Consider the following 17,284-nt stretch of genomic DNA (forward strand, 5'->3'; position numbering starts at 1 on the left):
CACGTGAAATTGTTAAGTCAGTTAAACCTCTTTCTTTTGTAAATGGCCAACTCTCAGCTATGTCTTTATCAGCAGCATGAAAGAGAACTAATACACGCAGCTATTTACTTGCGAAGAAAAAGGGAGTTCAACGGGCAAGGGGCTCAGAAGGCAATGAGGCCAGAACTGAGCTTGCTGGGGGAGTCTGAGAAGAGCCCTTCTACCCACCATGATTTCTGCCTCCTCCCAGAGTGAAGACTCCAATGAGGAGGAGTCATGAAGAGAGGTTTGAGGAGCTCCGTAAGGAAGCCTGCGAGCACTGCAAACCCCTTAAGATGGGACCAGAGCTCATGGCCCTGGGATAGCTGAAACCACAGCTGGGGGAAGCAATTAGCCAGAGAGGCCACAGGGTCCTGCACATCCTAGGGAGGAGCAGGCCTCCAAAGTGGACCTTGTGCCTGGAAGGTCAGTGTGAAATTCAGGTGCCACGGCAGACACCACGGACTTCAGCAATGACTGTCAACCAAGAATTCTCAAAGACCATGAGGGGTGACTTCACTGAGGCAGAGGTAACTGCAAGAGCTGTAGGCAGCCCTTGTGCCAGGCACCCTGTCCTAAACTGCGTGTAAGTTCTCTCCCCTGCTTCCCCCAGAACGTAGAATGCTGAAAAGTTAAGGAGAACAGAAAGGACAGGAGGGAGTGCTGCATTTGGAAAAACCTGGACAAGCAGTACTCTAGTGATTGCTAGAAAGGATTGCTTCCATGTGGGTGTACTGTATTTTACACTTTCATATGCCACTAGAGTCCAGCAGAATTGTTTCCTTTACTTACTGAAGTATTACTCAATATAATCTGGCTATGGCCAAGCACGGCGGCTCATGCCTGTAATCCCAGCACTTTGGGAGGCCAAGGCGGGCGAATCACTTGAGGTCAGGAGTTCAAGACCAGCTTGGCCAACATGGAGAAACCCCATCTCTACGAAAAATACAAAATTAGCTGGGTGTGGCGGTGTACTCCTGTAGTCCCAGCTACTTGGGAGGCTGATGCAGGAGATTTACTTGAACTCAGGAGGCAGAGGTTGCAGTGAGATGAGATGGTGCCACTGCACTTCCAGCCTGGGTAACCAAGCTAGACTCTGACTCAAATAATAATAATATTAATAATTTGGCTCTTGCAAAAGATGTAACATTTGAGAAACTCAAACTTGCTTTTTTTACTTATTATTAAGTCTAATACATAAGAAATAAATGAGAGCATGTAGCAACGGAAACAAAGACTATTTAAAACTTTAAACATGTTTCTTTTAGGCTGATAACAGAGGAGTTTCATTTGAAGCTTAAGATGTAAATGCTGCCATTTATACATATTGGTAGAAATCCTTTAGAAGATGGCTTTAATTAGCTGCTCTTCTCTTCTTTTCTCCTCCTCCTCATTCTTAAATAGATGTCAATATAATTAACTTTATTAATGAAGCTGGTTAAAATGAGCTGAAGACATGGTATCAGATCAGCAAAGAACTGCATAATTAAGCATTTGAACGTGAGTAAACACACGCATATATGCTGTTGGGCTAGGAATTGATTTCAGGATACACAGGCTGTTGCCCAATCAAAAGTGCCGTGGGAGTGTGCCTTATGCTGATATGTACAAATATAACAGAATGACCCTTTTCAGCCCAAATGTTGAGACAGTGCTTGGGATGACTGAGTGGGATGTTGGCTGAGACATTCTCCATGGGCAGGTGTTACTAAGCATGCATGGTCTTATGTAAGTAGATTAAAAGAATGGCTAATGATCATCATTAATGTTTATTGGAGAACTTGTTATGTGCCAGGCACTATTCTAAGCCCTTTAGATGTCTTAACTTATTTGATAACTCAAAATATCCCTAAATCGAGTGAGTTACTGTTATTTCTCATGCCTTAAAGATAAGAACATTGAGCCATGGTTAGTACCTCGTCCATGGTCAGAAGCTTATCTGTGGTGCAGCGCGGTTCTGAACTCAACCTCTGGCTCCAGATCCCACACTCTTAAGTACTGCATTTTAAGTTCCCTTCAGGGTTGGTGCACATGGGGAAGTCAGTGAAAAAGTGTTGAGATGGTTAAAGAAAAGCAAATAAGCCATCTTTGGGCTGTTGAGTGAAATCTCAGGATTAACTGCTTGATGAAAAGATCCGCGTGTGATGTGTGTTCAGGGTCTCAGAGTGGCTTCCATCTGTACAACAGGAAGGCTCCAATGAAGCTCATTCTCCCAAATTTATTATTTTTAGTCCAAAGATAAGCTTCTGTTAACTTTGTGTGCAATGCAATTTATTTTTGGCCCTCTTTTGAAATATTGTGCTCAGCTCAAGTCAACAAGCTCTTGCCCCAGGTGTTAGAAACATGGGCCACATCCTAGCAGGAAGCTGGGAGCATGAATCAGCCACAAAGAAGGGCTTCACAAAGGAACCTTAAAAGGAGGCCAAACTCAAATTTCTGGAAATGTGTTAAAGGTTCCACATGTATTCTGAGATCTATAAATGTCTCATCTTCTATCTTTGAAAGCCCTTACTGCTAGTCCAAATGTAAATCCTCATTAGGTTATAAACCCTGAAACCTAATTTTGTCATCAAAGATAGTGCTAAAATTAGATGTTTCCTGGCTGAGCCCATTCTGCTTGCTTGAAGAAGCCAAATTATTTCCCCCTCTGTGAATTCAAAGCCCTGACGGATTCGCCTCTCCCTCCAGGCTGTCAATCCAGTTGAAAAAGTCATTTGCTGAGTACCTGGGTATCAGTGTCCTCTCAGGTCGCCCTCTGCAGGGGGGCTCACGAGGGAAGATTTGAACCCAGAGCAAGCCTGTTCTGACTGCTGTGGGATGCAGAGGCAGTGGCTATCATGCTGCTTCCCACTTCCTTCCCCTTGGCTCCTGCGCAGCTGCAGAGCAGACTCAGGCTGGCTCATGTCTCCTTGAAAGCAGAGCAGAGACTTTTGCATTTCAGGAAGATTTGATCTTATACTTTCTCCTTTACTTTTTGCCAAGATTTACTTGCACTATGCATTGAGAAGCTCAGATAGTATTCAGTAAGCGTCGCCCTAGATAAATCTTTTTTTTTTTTTTTGGGACAGAGTTTCACTCTTGTTGCCCACGCTGGAGTGCAGTGGTGCAATCTTGGCTCACTGCAACCTCCGCCTCCCAGGTTCAAGCAAGTCTCCCGCCTCAGCCTTCTGAGTAGTTGGGACTACAAGTGCCCACCACCATGCCCGGCCAATTTTTGTATTTTTAGTAGAGACGGGGTTTTCCCATGTTGGCCAGGCTGGTCTCAAACTCCTGACCTCAAGTGATTAACGTGCCTTGGCCTCCCAAAGTGCTAAGATTACAGGCGTGAGCCACCACACCTGGCCCCTAGAGAAACTTCACGGGGGAGAATAAGGAAGGAGATATTCACATTTACAATGTCATCTACTCTTATTCATTCATTCATCTACTTATTTATTTATCGTCAAATATTTATTGAACATCGAATGTATACTAGGCACTAGGATAGGTACAGGGATAGAATAAAGGATAAGAACTTGCATTAGGTAGAGCTCCCCAGAAATAGAACTTGAGATGTGAATTTATATGCAGTGATTTATTAAAGTGTTATCAAGATAAATCAGAAAAAGGGCAGAGGAGGAAAGGTTGGAAAAATTCAGACTGTGTTCCATCTTGAGGCCAGGAAGCTGGGTTTCCATACACCTGCAATTGTCAGTCAGTCCGAGTGCTATGGCAATGCCATCTATTGCAATACAGATTTAGGAAGAGGGGATCCAGGAGCAGTGGGGTCACATGTAGTTATGAGTGTTGATTAGATTGAGTTTGAGCTTTACATGGGATGGGCAAGCAGAGGTGTCTGGAGGCTATTGAATGTGGACTGGAAGCTCAGAAAAGTTCAGGCTGAAGATTTAAATTTAGGAATCACCAGAATATAGACGGTAACTAAAGCTGTGATTGAAGACGAAATGCTAACATTGCCCAGGGTGAGTAATGCACAGGACTGAGGTTGCAACTCTGGGAACATACACCTTTGAAGATACTTTGGAGAAAGAGGACCTTGCTGGTGCCGGGCGCGATGGCTCATGCCTGTAATCCCAGCACTTTGGGAGGCCGAGGCGGGCGGATCACGAGGTCAGGAGATCGAGACCATCCTGGCTAACACAGTGAAACCCTGTCTCTACTGAAAATACAAAGAATTAGCCGAGTGTGGTGGCGGGCGCCTGTAGTCCCAGCTACTTGGTAGGCTGAGGCAGAAGAATGGCGTGAACCCGGGAGGTGGAGTCTGCAGTGAGCCGAGATCACGCCACCACACTCCAGCCTGGGCGACAGAGTGAGATTCTGTCAAAAAAAAAACAAAACAAACAAACAAACAAAAAAAACAAGAAAGAAAGAGGACCTTGCTAATGGCTCACGCCTGTAATCCCAACACTTTGGGAGGCCGAGGTGGGTGGATCATGAGGTCAAGAGATCAGGACCATCCTGGCTAACATGGTGAAACCCCATCTCTACTAAAAATCCAAAAATTAGCTGGGTGTGGTGGTGTGCACCTGCAATCTCAACTACTCGGGCGGCTGAGGCAGGAGAATCGCTTGAACCTGGGAGGCAGAAGTTGCAGTGAGCCAAGATTGCGCTACTGCATTCCAGCCTGAGTGACAAGAGTGAGACTCCATCTCAAAAAAAAAAAAAAAAAAAAAAAAAGATCTGAGGTGATGCTCTGTTCTATCTCAAGACCCTTCAGAGAGTCCCCACCAGCAACACAGCTCTCACTGAATATAGCCCCTTGATCTTGGACTTCTCAGACTCTATAACTTTGAGAAATAAATTCCTTTTCTTCATAAACCAGTTTCAGGTATTCTGTTATGAGCAACAGAAAATGGACTAAGACCGAAGGGGAGACATAGGACAGTGTCTCCAGTGAGTTCAGGGAAAGTGGGGGGCGTTTTTATTGATGGAGGAGACTTGAATGTCTTCACACGTGGGTATGAGATGAGATCCAGGTGTAGAAGGGAGGGTGAGAGTTTGTAAAGTTGGGAGCAGCTGGGATCCAGAGTGTGGATGGAGGGAGGAGTTATGGATGGGAAGAGGCAGGGTCAGGAAGGAGGTGGCTGTGAGGAGTTTGGTGGTGGGAGCAGAACAGGAAAGATACACCATGGCCTTTGATGTCAGGGGTGTCTGTCTGCTGAGAGTGAGGGAAGGAGACGGGATGGGCATTTGGGAAGGTCCCTAAGGGTTTGCCTGGGTTGGCATCAGATGTGCTGGCTCCCCAGGAGCCTCAGCTGGCTCAGCTCTGGTCACCTGGTTCACATTTCCAAGGATGAGAAATGTGAGGTGCCTGCTGCCCGGTGTACTACGGCAGGAGCAGGGCCTGGGGAGAGGGAGGGACTGGGCACACGCCCCCTATGGAGAGACCCTCAGACTTTTTACCAATGATGGCAACAACAGAAAGCAGTTTTCTGCTGACTCTCACGCAGGGGCCACCAGCATGAATTTAGAAATCTACTCAAGAGGATGTTCAGGTAGAGCTTTGCCTAAGGAGAGGATTTTATTTAGAAGGACCTGAGGGAAGGTCCATCTTTTCAACAGCAGCATGTGAGAATTTGTGCAACACATATGTAGTATAGGAAACCTACAAATAATCAGGTTGGTCTTTTAAACTTCCTTTTCCCTCTAGGATAAAATGCAAACACAACAATAATTAGGTGAGTTTAGGAGTTTATTAAAAGGATAAAAGTCTGCCTTACACACTGAGCTCACAGACATGGAGAACCTCCCTTTTTACATTCCACGACACATCTATGCACACTGACTTTCATGTCACATCCTTCTTAAACAGTCACCAATTCACCACTTTGGGCTGATGCCTGTGCAGGGTGCTAGGGGTACAAAAAATAAATGGAAGGCAGCCTCAACTTACCCCCCACCACACACTTTTAAGGAGCTCAAATATCTGCCCAGTGAGGTTGGTACTGAGAAAGGTCATCTCCTTGTTGGGCAAGCAGGGCCTTAGCGTCCTCCTGGTCCACTCAGGTCTGTTTACTGATGTCCAATCAGATGGCCTTTTGTGAGACCTCCTGGCTTGCTACCGAGGAGCTGGTGCTTGGACTAAGCCTCTCAGTGCAGTGTTCTTCCTATTAGGCCACGTCCCTTGCTCGCCCCAAATTTTCCTGTGATCCTAGGTCATTGAATAAGCCCAATTTTTACATGCTGCGGAATGGACACGCAAACACATCTAAGAATGGACCTTGATCAAGACGGACATCAGAAGCTTTTCCAGTTACTCCCATAGCAACAAGAATGTTCCCTTCCCAGGTGCTCTGTAACTCCTTTTGGAAGCATCTTCATTATTATTGGCTCCAGGCAAAGAACTCCCAGTCCTCTTCCTGGAAACGTCAGCACCTTGGTGTTGAGGGTAAACTTTTGCTACAGAAAACGTCAGCACCTTGGTGTTGAGGGTTAACTTTTGCTACAGAAGTGGACAGAATGCCATCTGCTAACTCAAAGATGATGAGAGACCTTTCAAAGAGTATCAACTGGAGAAGAGAAGTAGAAGTTTCAATGAGGAATGTTCTGTCATCACATGACTAAACAGAGGAACAGACACAGGATTGGGTTGATACTAGATGGAGGTAAAATCAGTTCTAGTGGCTGTATCTTTCTCTGGCTGTTTCTTCACTTGGCATGTGCAAAGTGTATCTCTTAGAACTGTCATCAGTCACCTTGCTGGGCTGTGATGGAACCACCTTTCACCCTGGATGGGGAAACAGATGTTGAGGGTTGTTGACGTGCTGCAGGCGTGTAGTGGATTTGTGTTCTACCAAGTGTGAGCAGTGGTTGCATGGACGACTGTGCTTCCACTCAGGGTGAGGGGCCTGGTTTTCCGTACCTGGGGGTTGAACCAGGATACCACACCATCAGTTTGCCATCTAGGAAGTTGCACCTTTATAAGACACTTATACTTTCGGCTCTGGAAACAGAAGCATCTTTTTAATACACTGCTAAAACATTTCTTCACAGAATAGCAAGGGGACGTCCCCTCTATTTAGTGAGGTGGTCACCCTTAGGGGAACCTCAGAGAATGAAAGATTGAGGCAAACATTGAATTAATTAATTGCTTGAGAATAAAACCCTTGCAGGCACACACAGCATGATAGGGAATGGCACCTCTCCTTTGGCTGTGATGCCCTCTGATGTCCAGTGGGCTTGGTGACCCACCTAGGTTGCGGTCTGGTCCAGGACTGCCATCCCCAAGGACCTTGGAGCAAGGACCCTTGCCCCTGGTGCCACCATACACATGAATGTATGTGGCAGGTATTTTCTTCTCCATGGAAAGATGACCTCCTAGAGGCAGAGTCCAGCACTCTCTGGATGACCCAGTGCTGAAGATGATAAACATTATCTTTTCTTCTTAGAGTGGGGTTGAAGTTTCTGGGACACAAAGGGCTTTCTGGCTTTCTCAAGCTGGTCTTGAGAGATGAAACAGGCACCTCGCGCCATGTGCTAACAGTCACTTTTACCAAGTTTTCCATTTTTCTTTCTTTTTGATGGTGAGAGATTGAGAAGAGAGAGAAAGAAAAAAAATACCGTTCCCACCAAATTGCAAAAAGTTTGTGAGTCTAAGCTGTGACTTGTCCCTCTGGGGAGTCGGGGAGGGAGCTGGTGCTGCCCATGTCTGGTTTGTGCTGTTGAGGATGGTAGAAAGCCTGGGATTTATACTTTTCTTGTGAGTTACCAAGTTGGCTTGTCTCAGTTTCATAGATGCTGGCAGAAGGCAGCATCAGAGACTGAGAATATCATTACTCAAGTTATAGCAATGAGCGTGAGAGCCATATTCTCACCAGCTACCCATCCCTGCAGGGCCCTTGGGGTGAGGCAGAGCAGTCCAGGTGGATGCTGTGCACGCGGTGGGTTTGTGTCATAGCTGAGGAGCTCTAAGCTTAGGAAACCCCAAACTTTCTTTTTTCCAGTCGACAAATACTTGTAAGATGGCTATTGTGTGCCAGGGACTTTTCTAGGAACTATGGACACAAGTAAACAAAACAAAGAATTATGTTCTTGTGAAGCTGACATCCTTGAGAGGAAAGACAGACAATAAAGAATAACCATTATGAATAAATAAATTCTAGAGTAAGTTAGATGATAAGGGTATGGACAAGAGTTAAGGCAGATGTGGGGGGCAGGAATCCTGGGGGAGTTGTGGCATTGAATAGGATGCTCATGGAGGCCCTCATTGAAAAGATGAGCTTGGACCAAAGATGAAGGAGCTGAGGGAGGCTGCCCCAGACCACCCAGATTCTAGGCAGAGACCAGCGAGGCTGTGACTCCTGATTGGCTGTGTCTAATGCCTAAGAAACTCTGGAAGGCGGTTGCTGGTACACCTGCCCAAATTTTGCCTCAGATGGAGATGCTGTTTTTATTATCTAGGTCAGCCAACAAATCTGCCTTCTGCCCAGCAAGGAGACACTATCTCTATCTTCCAAGGCTATCTGCTATGCAAGCATCCTTGAAAAAACAGCACAGAACAGAAACCATCAAAGCCTCTGCTCAAGAGACATGCACAAATGCAATGACCCATGGGGTATGGTCTCCCCACAGGTACACTGACTCCCATGCTTGATGGCACTCAGGTGACCCAAGTTAGCATCAGGCCCATCCAGTCTTCAGTCCCTGCTTGCCAGGGGGTGAGGAGATCAGCGAGGATCCTGTCCGCAGTTGCCATCTGACCCTGCTGTAGCTCTGGCTTGTCACTGCCACATATTCTTCAGGCTACTCAGTGACCCTGCCATCACAAGTCTCCTCCTCAAGCAAACAAACATCCCAGAGCAAACAGACACAGCTTTTATGCAGGCCTGAAGATTCCTTCCTGGCTTAAACTCTTGTTAGGGATTACAACAGCTTGGTTTCCAAGACCTGCAGAAAATCTTTCTTTCACTGCAGCCACACTCTGCTGCCTCTCATGGACCACTTTGGAATAATGGGTGGAGAAGCAACATGGGCCTCGGGTGCCCTGGATATTAAACTGAGGATATTTAGTCTTTCCAGGTGCTCCTCAGAGAGCTGAGATACTCTCTACCACGATCTTTAGAAAGTTAAAAGAGGACTTTTATGGACAAACTGTTAGTTTCCTTTGAACCTTTGGTGGGTAAGTGGCCTATAACACACTAGTCCTTTGGTTCCCAGTCTTATCCCAGTTTCAGAAGGCTGTGTGTCATTGCTGGAAATTGATTCATAGAGTTTCAGAGCTTCTCTAGAAGGCCTCAGCCATGTCCTTAAAAGTTGCATAAAACTTTTGGCATATGAGTGATTCAGGGATCCTGACACCAGACCAGAGGGACCTGTACTGAGTGGTGATCTCCTGCTTGCATAAAGAGCAATTTAAGCAACAGTGTGTTTTCTGTGTCGTAAGATAGTATCAAGGGTCTCTGCAGCAAGGGCCCAAAGATGATGGGTGGAATAAAAGCTTATCTGGTGTAGCTGGTAACCAGCTTCATGTCATGGCACTGGTCCATCTTTTCCCATCTCAACTGTTCCACCTTCTCTTCATGGGTAGACATGGTGGATGTGGATGCAAGATAGCAGGCATCAGGCAGATGTGAATGGCATGGAAAACCAGGCTCCTGGAGACATTGTGAGTGCTGAGTCCTGCGAGGCTTACTGGCTGCGTATTAAGAGAAGGCCTTGCTTAGTCCAGGAGAGTGGGCATTTTCCAGGCTGCCAGCCAGATGGATGCTGAGGAGGAAACCCAGTCCACTGATTCAACAGCTATTGTCCATGTACCCTATAGATATTGACCAGAGGATAGAGAATTTATTTGAGTTTCACCATTCCAACATAGAATAATCTGTGTGCAGATTTGGGCTAATAAGGTGACTTCCACAAAACAAATCAGACAGGTAGAGGTCTAGAGGAAGATTAATTATTATTACTGTCAATAACAGTCGTTTTAGTATATACTACCCTTTAATCTGCAGCCCCTGGAAGACAGCAATAATAGACCCCTATCTGAACTGGAAGGAGGTGATCTTTTGAGACAATTGTTTGTGTGTTAAACTGATTTTAATGAGTATTTTTAAGGCAGAAGTCTTGAAAGCAATCCATTCTAGAGGCAGACATAATGTAGAATTTTTTTATTTTTGTACAGGTTGAGAGAAAAATGTTAAAAAGGTAAACTTCTATGTTTGGGGGATATAGAAGTTTTAGGTTGATGAAAGATAGACTTTTAATTTTTTCCCCCAGAAAGTAGCATTTCTTTTGCATAAAAAAAAGAAAACAGTCTGAGAGTATGCAAACAAACAGTACACGTCAACACGGATTACATTCTGAAACCATGGATGCACACCTCACATTCCTGGAGTCATCTAACACTAGCACCAGCAGGTGGTCTTGACATGGTCCTGGACCCATTCTGTGTCACTGAATCTAAGCAGACAAATGGGCCTGCCTGGAAAATAAATAGAAGGAAGAAAGGATGGGAAAGAAGGAGGGAGGGAGGGAAGGAAAGACATTTCTGAATATGTTCCCAAGATGGTAATAACTGGCACCAGTCTATGTTGGTGGCCTTAATGGAAGCCTGTAGAGAATCTTCAGCCTGGGAGACTGAGCAGCCATGGATATTTGATCATGTTTTCTGGTTAATGCCAAATCTCTGACACGAAGACCTGGTTATCTTTCCATTTTATGGAAGTGAGCCTGGAATGGAGTGTTGCAGCCAGAGGAGGATTACATCGTCTTTCAAAAGCAAACCCTGTGAGAGTTGTGGGATAAAGAATGCAGTTCCGACTATTTATGAGTAAATTCTCTCTTAGGATGAGCCACATGGGAGATAAAGTGAGGGAAAGGAAAGTAAAAACTTAGATTTTAGAGGAACATCACTTTCCTCTGGTTACAGAGGATTGAGGCAATGTTTATTAAGATGGTCTATCACAAATTTGCATACCAGGCATAGTGGAGATAGGAAAAGTCATGGAGGGTAAGACGCACGATCTTGCCCCTTGTCACGCAAGCTGGGGCTACATTTCAGACTCCAGAGCAAGGGTCTGGCAAATGTTTCCTGTAATGGGCCAGGTAATAAATATTTTAGGCTTCATGGGCTATACCATCTCTGCTGCAACTATTCAGCTCTACCATTGTGCCATGAAAGCAGCCATAGACAATAGCAAATAGTACCTGTGGCCTTGTTTCAATAAAACTTTATTTAAAAAACAGCAGGAGGCTGGATTTGGCCCATAGGCCACAGTCAGTTGAACTCTGGCCATGGGCAGGCAAGGGGCAGAGCCTTGCGAGGGGCTTCGAATACTTGGGCTGGCCTCTGGTTGCGGTGGAGACCAGCCTGCATTTTGTCCTCTCCAGCTTGAGAGCAGGAGCTGCACCTTCTTTGTGCTTCCTGGAGATTCCTGAGGAGTTCAGGGTGTTAGTATCGACTCTGGTTTATTGAATTGGGCTCTGGGTTCAGGCCTGGTGTTTCCAAACAGAAGTGTCAATGGGAAGGAGGACCAGGCCACTGGTAGAAGACGAGAGAAGCAGACATGGAAATAAAGGCAGACAACCTTTTCTTTTTTATTTCGCTTAGACAAAATGCAAAGAGTGTCTCATTAAATTAAAAAAGAAACAAAAGAGAAAACCAAATTGATTCCCCCCACCCCTTCACTGACGGCACTCATCCTAATTAACAACAAAAGAAGACCAAATTGAGAACCCGGTTTCTAATGGGAAAGAAAGGTGTGCAAACGTGACTGAAGTTTTCCCCTGCCCGCAAATCGGTGTTCCTTTTAAATTCACAAATAGGCTGATTTCCCACCCACCCTGTTTTCTTTCTTGCCTCTTGTGTGATAGAACTTCCAGTCAGAAGGTTTAATTAATCCCCCCATGCACTTTTGTAGAAAATCAGTAAAAATGCAATAGCCTGTGAAGATCATAAAACTGGACTTCTTTCCCAAAAAATCAGATGCCCAGGCGGATGGAGCTCACACTCAGACAGAAAAAAAGCAGGAGAGTCTTTGCACTGTCTGTGGTTTCAGTATTTTCTCTTTTTTTTTTTTTTAATATATTTTGGCAATTTTCTTTAATTATAAATATTGGAATTCCGTAAAAAAAAGGTAGCTTTGATTGAATTGTTTGAATCGTATTTACAACCGCTGTCCAGTCATGCTGTCTGTTATACCAGGGTGTAAGATTTTGCGTAAGGATTGTTTCCTTTCAAATGGCCCCGGGAGTCGAGCAGTGATTCTTGGGAGCTGCTCATTTTAGCTGCCTGTCCCAGCTCTGCTCCCTCCCGCTGAGGTAATGTGGCCACGGCCCCCGGCTGCCACGACTGTCCTTCTCTCGTGGAGGAGGCGGAGGAGGCGGCTTCCATCGGGATGGGCTCCAGGACCGTGGGGCGCTTCAGGGTCCGGCTTTTCTGAGGTTCCAAGCATGCTTGTCCTAAGCTCAGGTCCCTGCTGGTGCCTGGACCACCTCGGTTTAACAAAAAGTCCATTCTAAGGTATGGAGGCAAATGTATGAGGTCACCTAGAAGGAAAGACAGGGTAGTTAGTTGGTGTCTTCATTTGGTAAACATGGGCAGAATGTCCTGTGTGCACACGGGAAGCCATGCGGGGTTTAGAGATGAGAATGCCGCTGCACACAGGTGCCTTTCTCAAGATCCTCCTTCAGCGCTCACCACAAAGACAGGTGGAATCGTCCTCCTACCTCCTCCCTGGGCGCGGGAGGAGCTCATTTTCCTACAGTACTTACTTACTTGTATTAACTTACTTGTACAGAAATGGAGGAATGGAGGTAACAGAATCCTTCAACACACCATCGTTGAAAGAAAAACATACATCAAAGGCATCAGTGTCCACTGGGTACGAACGGTGATAGACCAAACCCCGCATGTGATTGGAAGTACAGGGAGAGCACAGGGTTTGAGGAGAGAGCCAGGGACGCCAAGCGAAGATGGACAGCTGGCTCTCGTCTTGGCAATTCTATGAAACCTTGTGACCTTGGCCAGCCACTTAGTTATGGGTCTTTATGATGGCTTTGGGTGAAAGCGCCACAGCTTATGGCCTTCTTACCAGGCCTTGCCTACCTGCTAACTTCTGCGTGGCTCTTCTGTTTCAGTCATGCTGTGTATAGAGATGACAGCAGCTTAGACCAGAGTTCTAGCGTTTCTACTTCCTGCTTATGGTCACTCTGGCTTCTGTGGTGCCACGCGAACATAACCTCAGGTCTCCTTCAAGAGCATCTGCTGGCTGGGCACAGTGTGCCTCATGCCTGTAATCCTAGAACTTCGGGAGGCCTAGGCGGAAGGATCACCTGAGGTCAGGAGTTCAAGACCAGCCAGGCCAACATGGCAAAAGCACTCTCTACTAAAAATACAAAAACTAGCCAGGCATGATGGTGGGCGCCTGTAGTCCCAGTACTGGGGACACTGAGGCAGGAGAATCGCTTGAACCTGGGAGGAGGAGGTTGCAGTGAGCTGAGATTATGCCACTGCACTCCAGCCTGGGTGACAGAGCAAGACTCAAACAAAACAAAACAAAACAAACAAACAAAAAACCCAAACCAAAACAAAAAAACCAAGAGCATCTGCTGCAGGAAGGGAGGCATGTGTTCTCTGGGATGCTGCAAGCCAATGACAAGCGTGACAGGGCTTTTCTCATGGCCGTCCCCGCCCAGTGCAGGATCTCCCTAACAGGCATCCTTTGCTCAGGGGTGCCCCATCAGCCTCACTGCAGCCTTCTCAGAGGTGCACCGCAGCCTGACGTGCCTCCAACCAATCCCTCCTTCGCCTTCTCCTCTCACAGGTGTCGGACCTCTGTTATGGTCTCCAGACTCTCCTTGCCACCTCCTGCTTCCTTTTGCTTCCTTCACAAGAATTTCCCCAATAAATTCCTTGTGTGTCTAATCTGTCTTGATAGGCGCTTCTCAAAAACCTGAACTGACATAGCTTCTTTCACCATCAGCTACTGAAAGGTCACCCTGACCTCTCATTGCCAAATTCTCTGGTTTCCTCTTCGTCCTCTTCCTACCTGCATTACTATAGCATTTGATGCTGTTGATATTTTTGTTGTTGGACCTTTCAGCTGCCAGGGCACTGTGGTCTTCCAGATCTCTGCCTACATCTCTGGCCACCCCTTCTCACTTTCCTTGACTGGATCCTTTTCTCTGTGTTTCCTCTAAATACGGAGTGTTCAGTGGCCTGCTCTCAGGCCTCTCTCGGAAGGCTTGGCTGCTTTCCTCATCGCTTTATAAATAGCATTCCCATCTATCTTTTCCATTTTGCTCTTTCTCCTGAGCCCTAGATGTGAATTTCAGGTGCTTTGCTAGGCATTTCCACACGAGTGTCCATCTGGAATTCTGAAGGCCACAGTCTACCAATTCAGTTAATGAAGGCCAACCCCATCCCCTCCCAATCCCAAATACTGCTTCTGTCCTGTGTGCTCCATCTTGTGTAACATTATCACCATCCTTCCATCCTTGAAACCTCAGAGGTTTCACTGACACCTTTCTCTCCAGGTTAATTCTACTGGCAAAATATCTCTTGACTCTTTTTTTTTTTTTTTTTTTTTTAAACAAGAAGAGAGAGAGTCTTGCTCTGTTGCCCAGGCTAGAGTGCAATGGTGCATTCATGGCTCACTGTAGCCTCAAACTCCTGGGCTCAAGCAAACCTTCCACCTCAGCCTCCAGAGTAGTTAGGGCTACAGTTACATACCACCATGCCTGGCTAATTATTATTATTCTTAAAATATTCTGGAGACACAGGGTCTTGCTTGGTTTCCCAGGCTGGTCTCAAACTCTTGAACTCAAGCGATGCTCCTGCCTCAGCTTCTCAAAGCACTGGGATTACAGGCATGAGCCACCTGGCCTTGACTCCTTCTCATTCCCATCTTCAGGGCCCTGTTTCAAGGCTTTAATATATCCCATCACCTCCTTGCAAAGCATGAGCACAATTAGGGCCCAGCCACCAGGTCCACTTTGCAACCAACACTGCCTGACTTGAGCTGGACTGACGCTGGGTCTGAGTTTCTGCTGTTTTGGTACAGACAGTGTGCATTATCCAGCCCAGTGCTTCCCACTTTTTGAGGAACAGGCAGACAAGGGGTATTTGTGCAGTACACTGGGATGAACCCAGGGAGCTGTTTCTGGCCACCTTGAGGTCTGAAGGACTCACCATCTTGGCACACCTGTAACTCATGACATACCAGGTGCAAAACTCTGTCTAGAGAACGGGCTGGTGGTGTGTGGTCCCGGAGCGAGGGCCCAGGGTAAAGGATGTGCAGGGAGAGAGATATGATGATGGTCTGAGCTCAGGAGCAGCTGTGGGATGTGAGAGAGGGAATTAAATTGTGAGATATGAAGGGGGCCCAAGGAAGGTGGCTTCAGAGTCAATGACAAGTGGGAGTGGTGACAGAGGAGAAGGGGTTAGGGGTGACTCCTTCCCAGGCTCTAAGCTCAGGAAACTGTGTGGACAGTGAAATCACTAACTGTGAAAGGGTGTATAGGGGAAAGATCGTACTTTGATGACAAAAGATGAAGGGTTTAGTTTCAGACCTGCTGAGTTTGATGCAGCTGGGGACATTCAAGACAAGATATCTAGTAGGTATTTTTTTTTTTTTTTTTAATTATACTTTAAGTTTTAGGGTACATGTGCACATTGTGCAGGTTAGCTACATATGTATACATGTGCCATGCTGGTGCGCTGCACCCACTAACTCGTCATCTAGCATTAGGTATATCTCCCAATGCTATCCCTCCCCCCTCCCCCCTCCCCACCACAGTCCCCAGAGTATGATATTCCCCTTCCTGTGTCCATGTGATCTCATTGTTCAATTCCCACCTATGAGTGAGAATATGCGGTGTTTGGTTTTTTGTTCTTGCGATAGTTTACTGAGAATGATGGTTTCCAATTTCATCCATGTCCCTACAAAGGATATGAACTCATCATTTTTTATGGCTGCATAGTATTCCATGGTGTATATGTGCCACATTTTCTTAATCCAGTCTATCATTGTTGGACATTTGGGTTGGTTCCAAGTCTTTGCTAATGTGAATAATGCCGCAATAAACATACGTGTGCATGTGTCTTTATAGCAGCATGATTTATAGTCAATACTGCCCAAGGTAATTTACAGATTCAATGCCATCCCCATCAAGCTACCAATGACTTTCTTCACAGAATTGGAAAAAACTACTTTAAAGTTCATATGGAATCAAAAGAGAGCCCGCATCGCCAAGTCAATTCTAGTAGGTATTTTTGTCATAGAAACGTAGCTCTAGGATGACTCACTGCTCGTTTTCTGAGTCTAAAGTAACTGAACATTCTTGTTTCTTTTGCTTCAAAATATTCCCTGCTTTCCTTATTTTACTGTATGCTAACAATAATTAATTGAGCCTTCCTCATCCAGCCCCTTTGGACCCACAGGCCCCGAAGGTGCAGGCTGAGGGGATCTGAGACCACCTGAGCCAAGTGAGGGCTGCCATTAGCCAGCTGCCCTGCTAGCGGGGCAATGAAAGTGATATGTGTTTAGACAGTGTTTAAAGCCTGAACCTTAGGAAACACCTTCAAGTTTACCCACAGAAAAAGAACAACCAGCATAACAGAAGGAAAGGACTATTCAAGAGTATAAGAGAACTGGCCTGTAATCCCCACCCACTTTGGGAGGCCTAGGCAATGGATCACCTGAGGTCAGGTGTTCGAGACCAGCCAGGCCAAAATGGGGAAACCCCGTCTCTACTGAAAATAGAAAAATCAGCTGGACGTGGTGGTACACGCCTGTAATCCCAGCTACTCAGGAGGCTGAGGCAGGAGAATCTTTTGAACCTGCGCATTGGAGGTTGCTGCACAATTGCACTCTATCCTGGGCAAGAAGGATGAAACTCCATCTCAAAAAAAAAAAAAGAGTATAAGAGAACTAAAAATAAATATGGCCAAATCAAGCCCTAAAAATGCATTTTATACAATTTAAATGAGCATACAAATTTTCAAAATGTTATTACCCGTCTTGAAAATTTTTTTCCGCGAACAAGAGCAATGACCTTATTTTTGGGAAATGCAGCAAATGATTTCTTTGTCATTGTGTTATTACATTGTTGCACCACTTGGGATTTATGATTCAAAATTCCATTTAGCTTTTTCAGGATGTCTTTATTCTATTAAGTGATGATGCGTAATTATATGATTTCACTGGGAATGGCAGCATGTAATTCACTAAATGACCCCAGCGACACTGGACTGGGCTCACTGAAATTAAAGGCATTCTAATTCAACGTTGGCTTCCTACTGTCAACTGGATCCAAGGGAAGCTTGGTA

The 17,284-nt window shown here is 45.8% G+C and overlaps 1 protein-coding gene across 5 annotated transcripts in view; it reads right to left on the reverse strand.

Moving 5' to 3' along the window:
- Positions 1-11,526: 11,526 nt before the first annotated feature.
- DSCAM (DS cell adhesion molecule) overlaps positions 11,527-17,284 on the reverse strand; it is a 939,729-nt gene continuing 933,971 nt past the window's right edge. For all 5 annotated transcript variants that reach the window (XM_054675091.2, XM_054675090.2, XM_016938555.4 and 2 more), the window contains one exon: positions 11,527-12,501. In XM_054675091.2, coding sequence (XP_054531066.1) covers positions 12,149-12,501 — 353 coding nt within the window. In that variant the 3' untranslated portion in view covers positions 11,527-12,148. The remainder of the gene's footprint in view (positions 12,502-17,284) is intronic.

The sequence above is a fragment of the Pan troglodytes genome, chromosome 22 (genome assembly GCF_028858775.2).
Source record: "Pan troglodytes isolate AG18354 chromosome 22, NHGRI_mPanTro3-v2.0_pri, whole genome shotgun sequence".
Classification (NCBI taxonomy): domain Eukaryota; kingdom Metazoa; phylum Chordata; class Mammalia; order Primates; family Hominidae; genus Pan; species Pan troglodytes.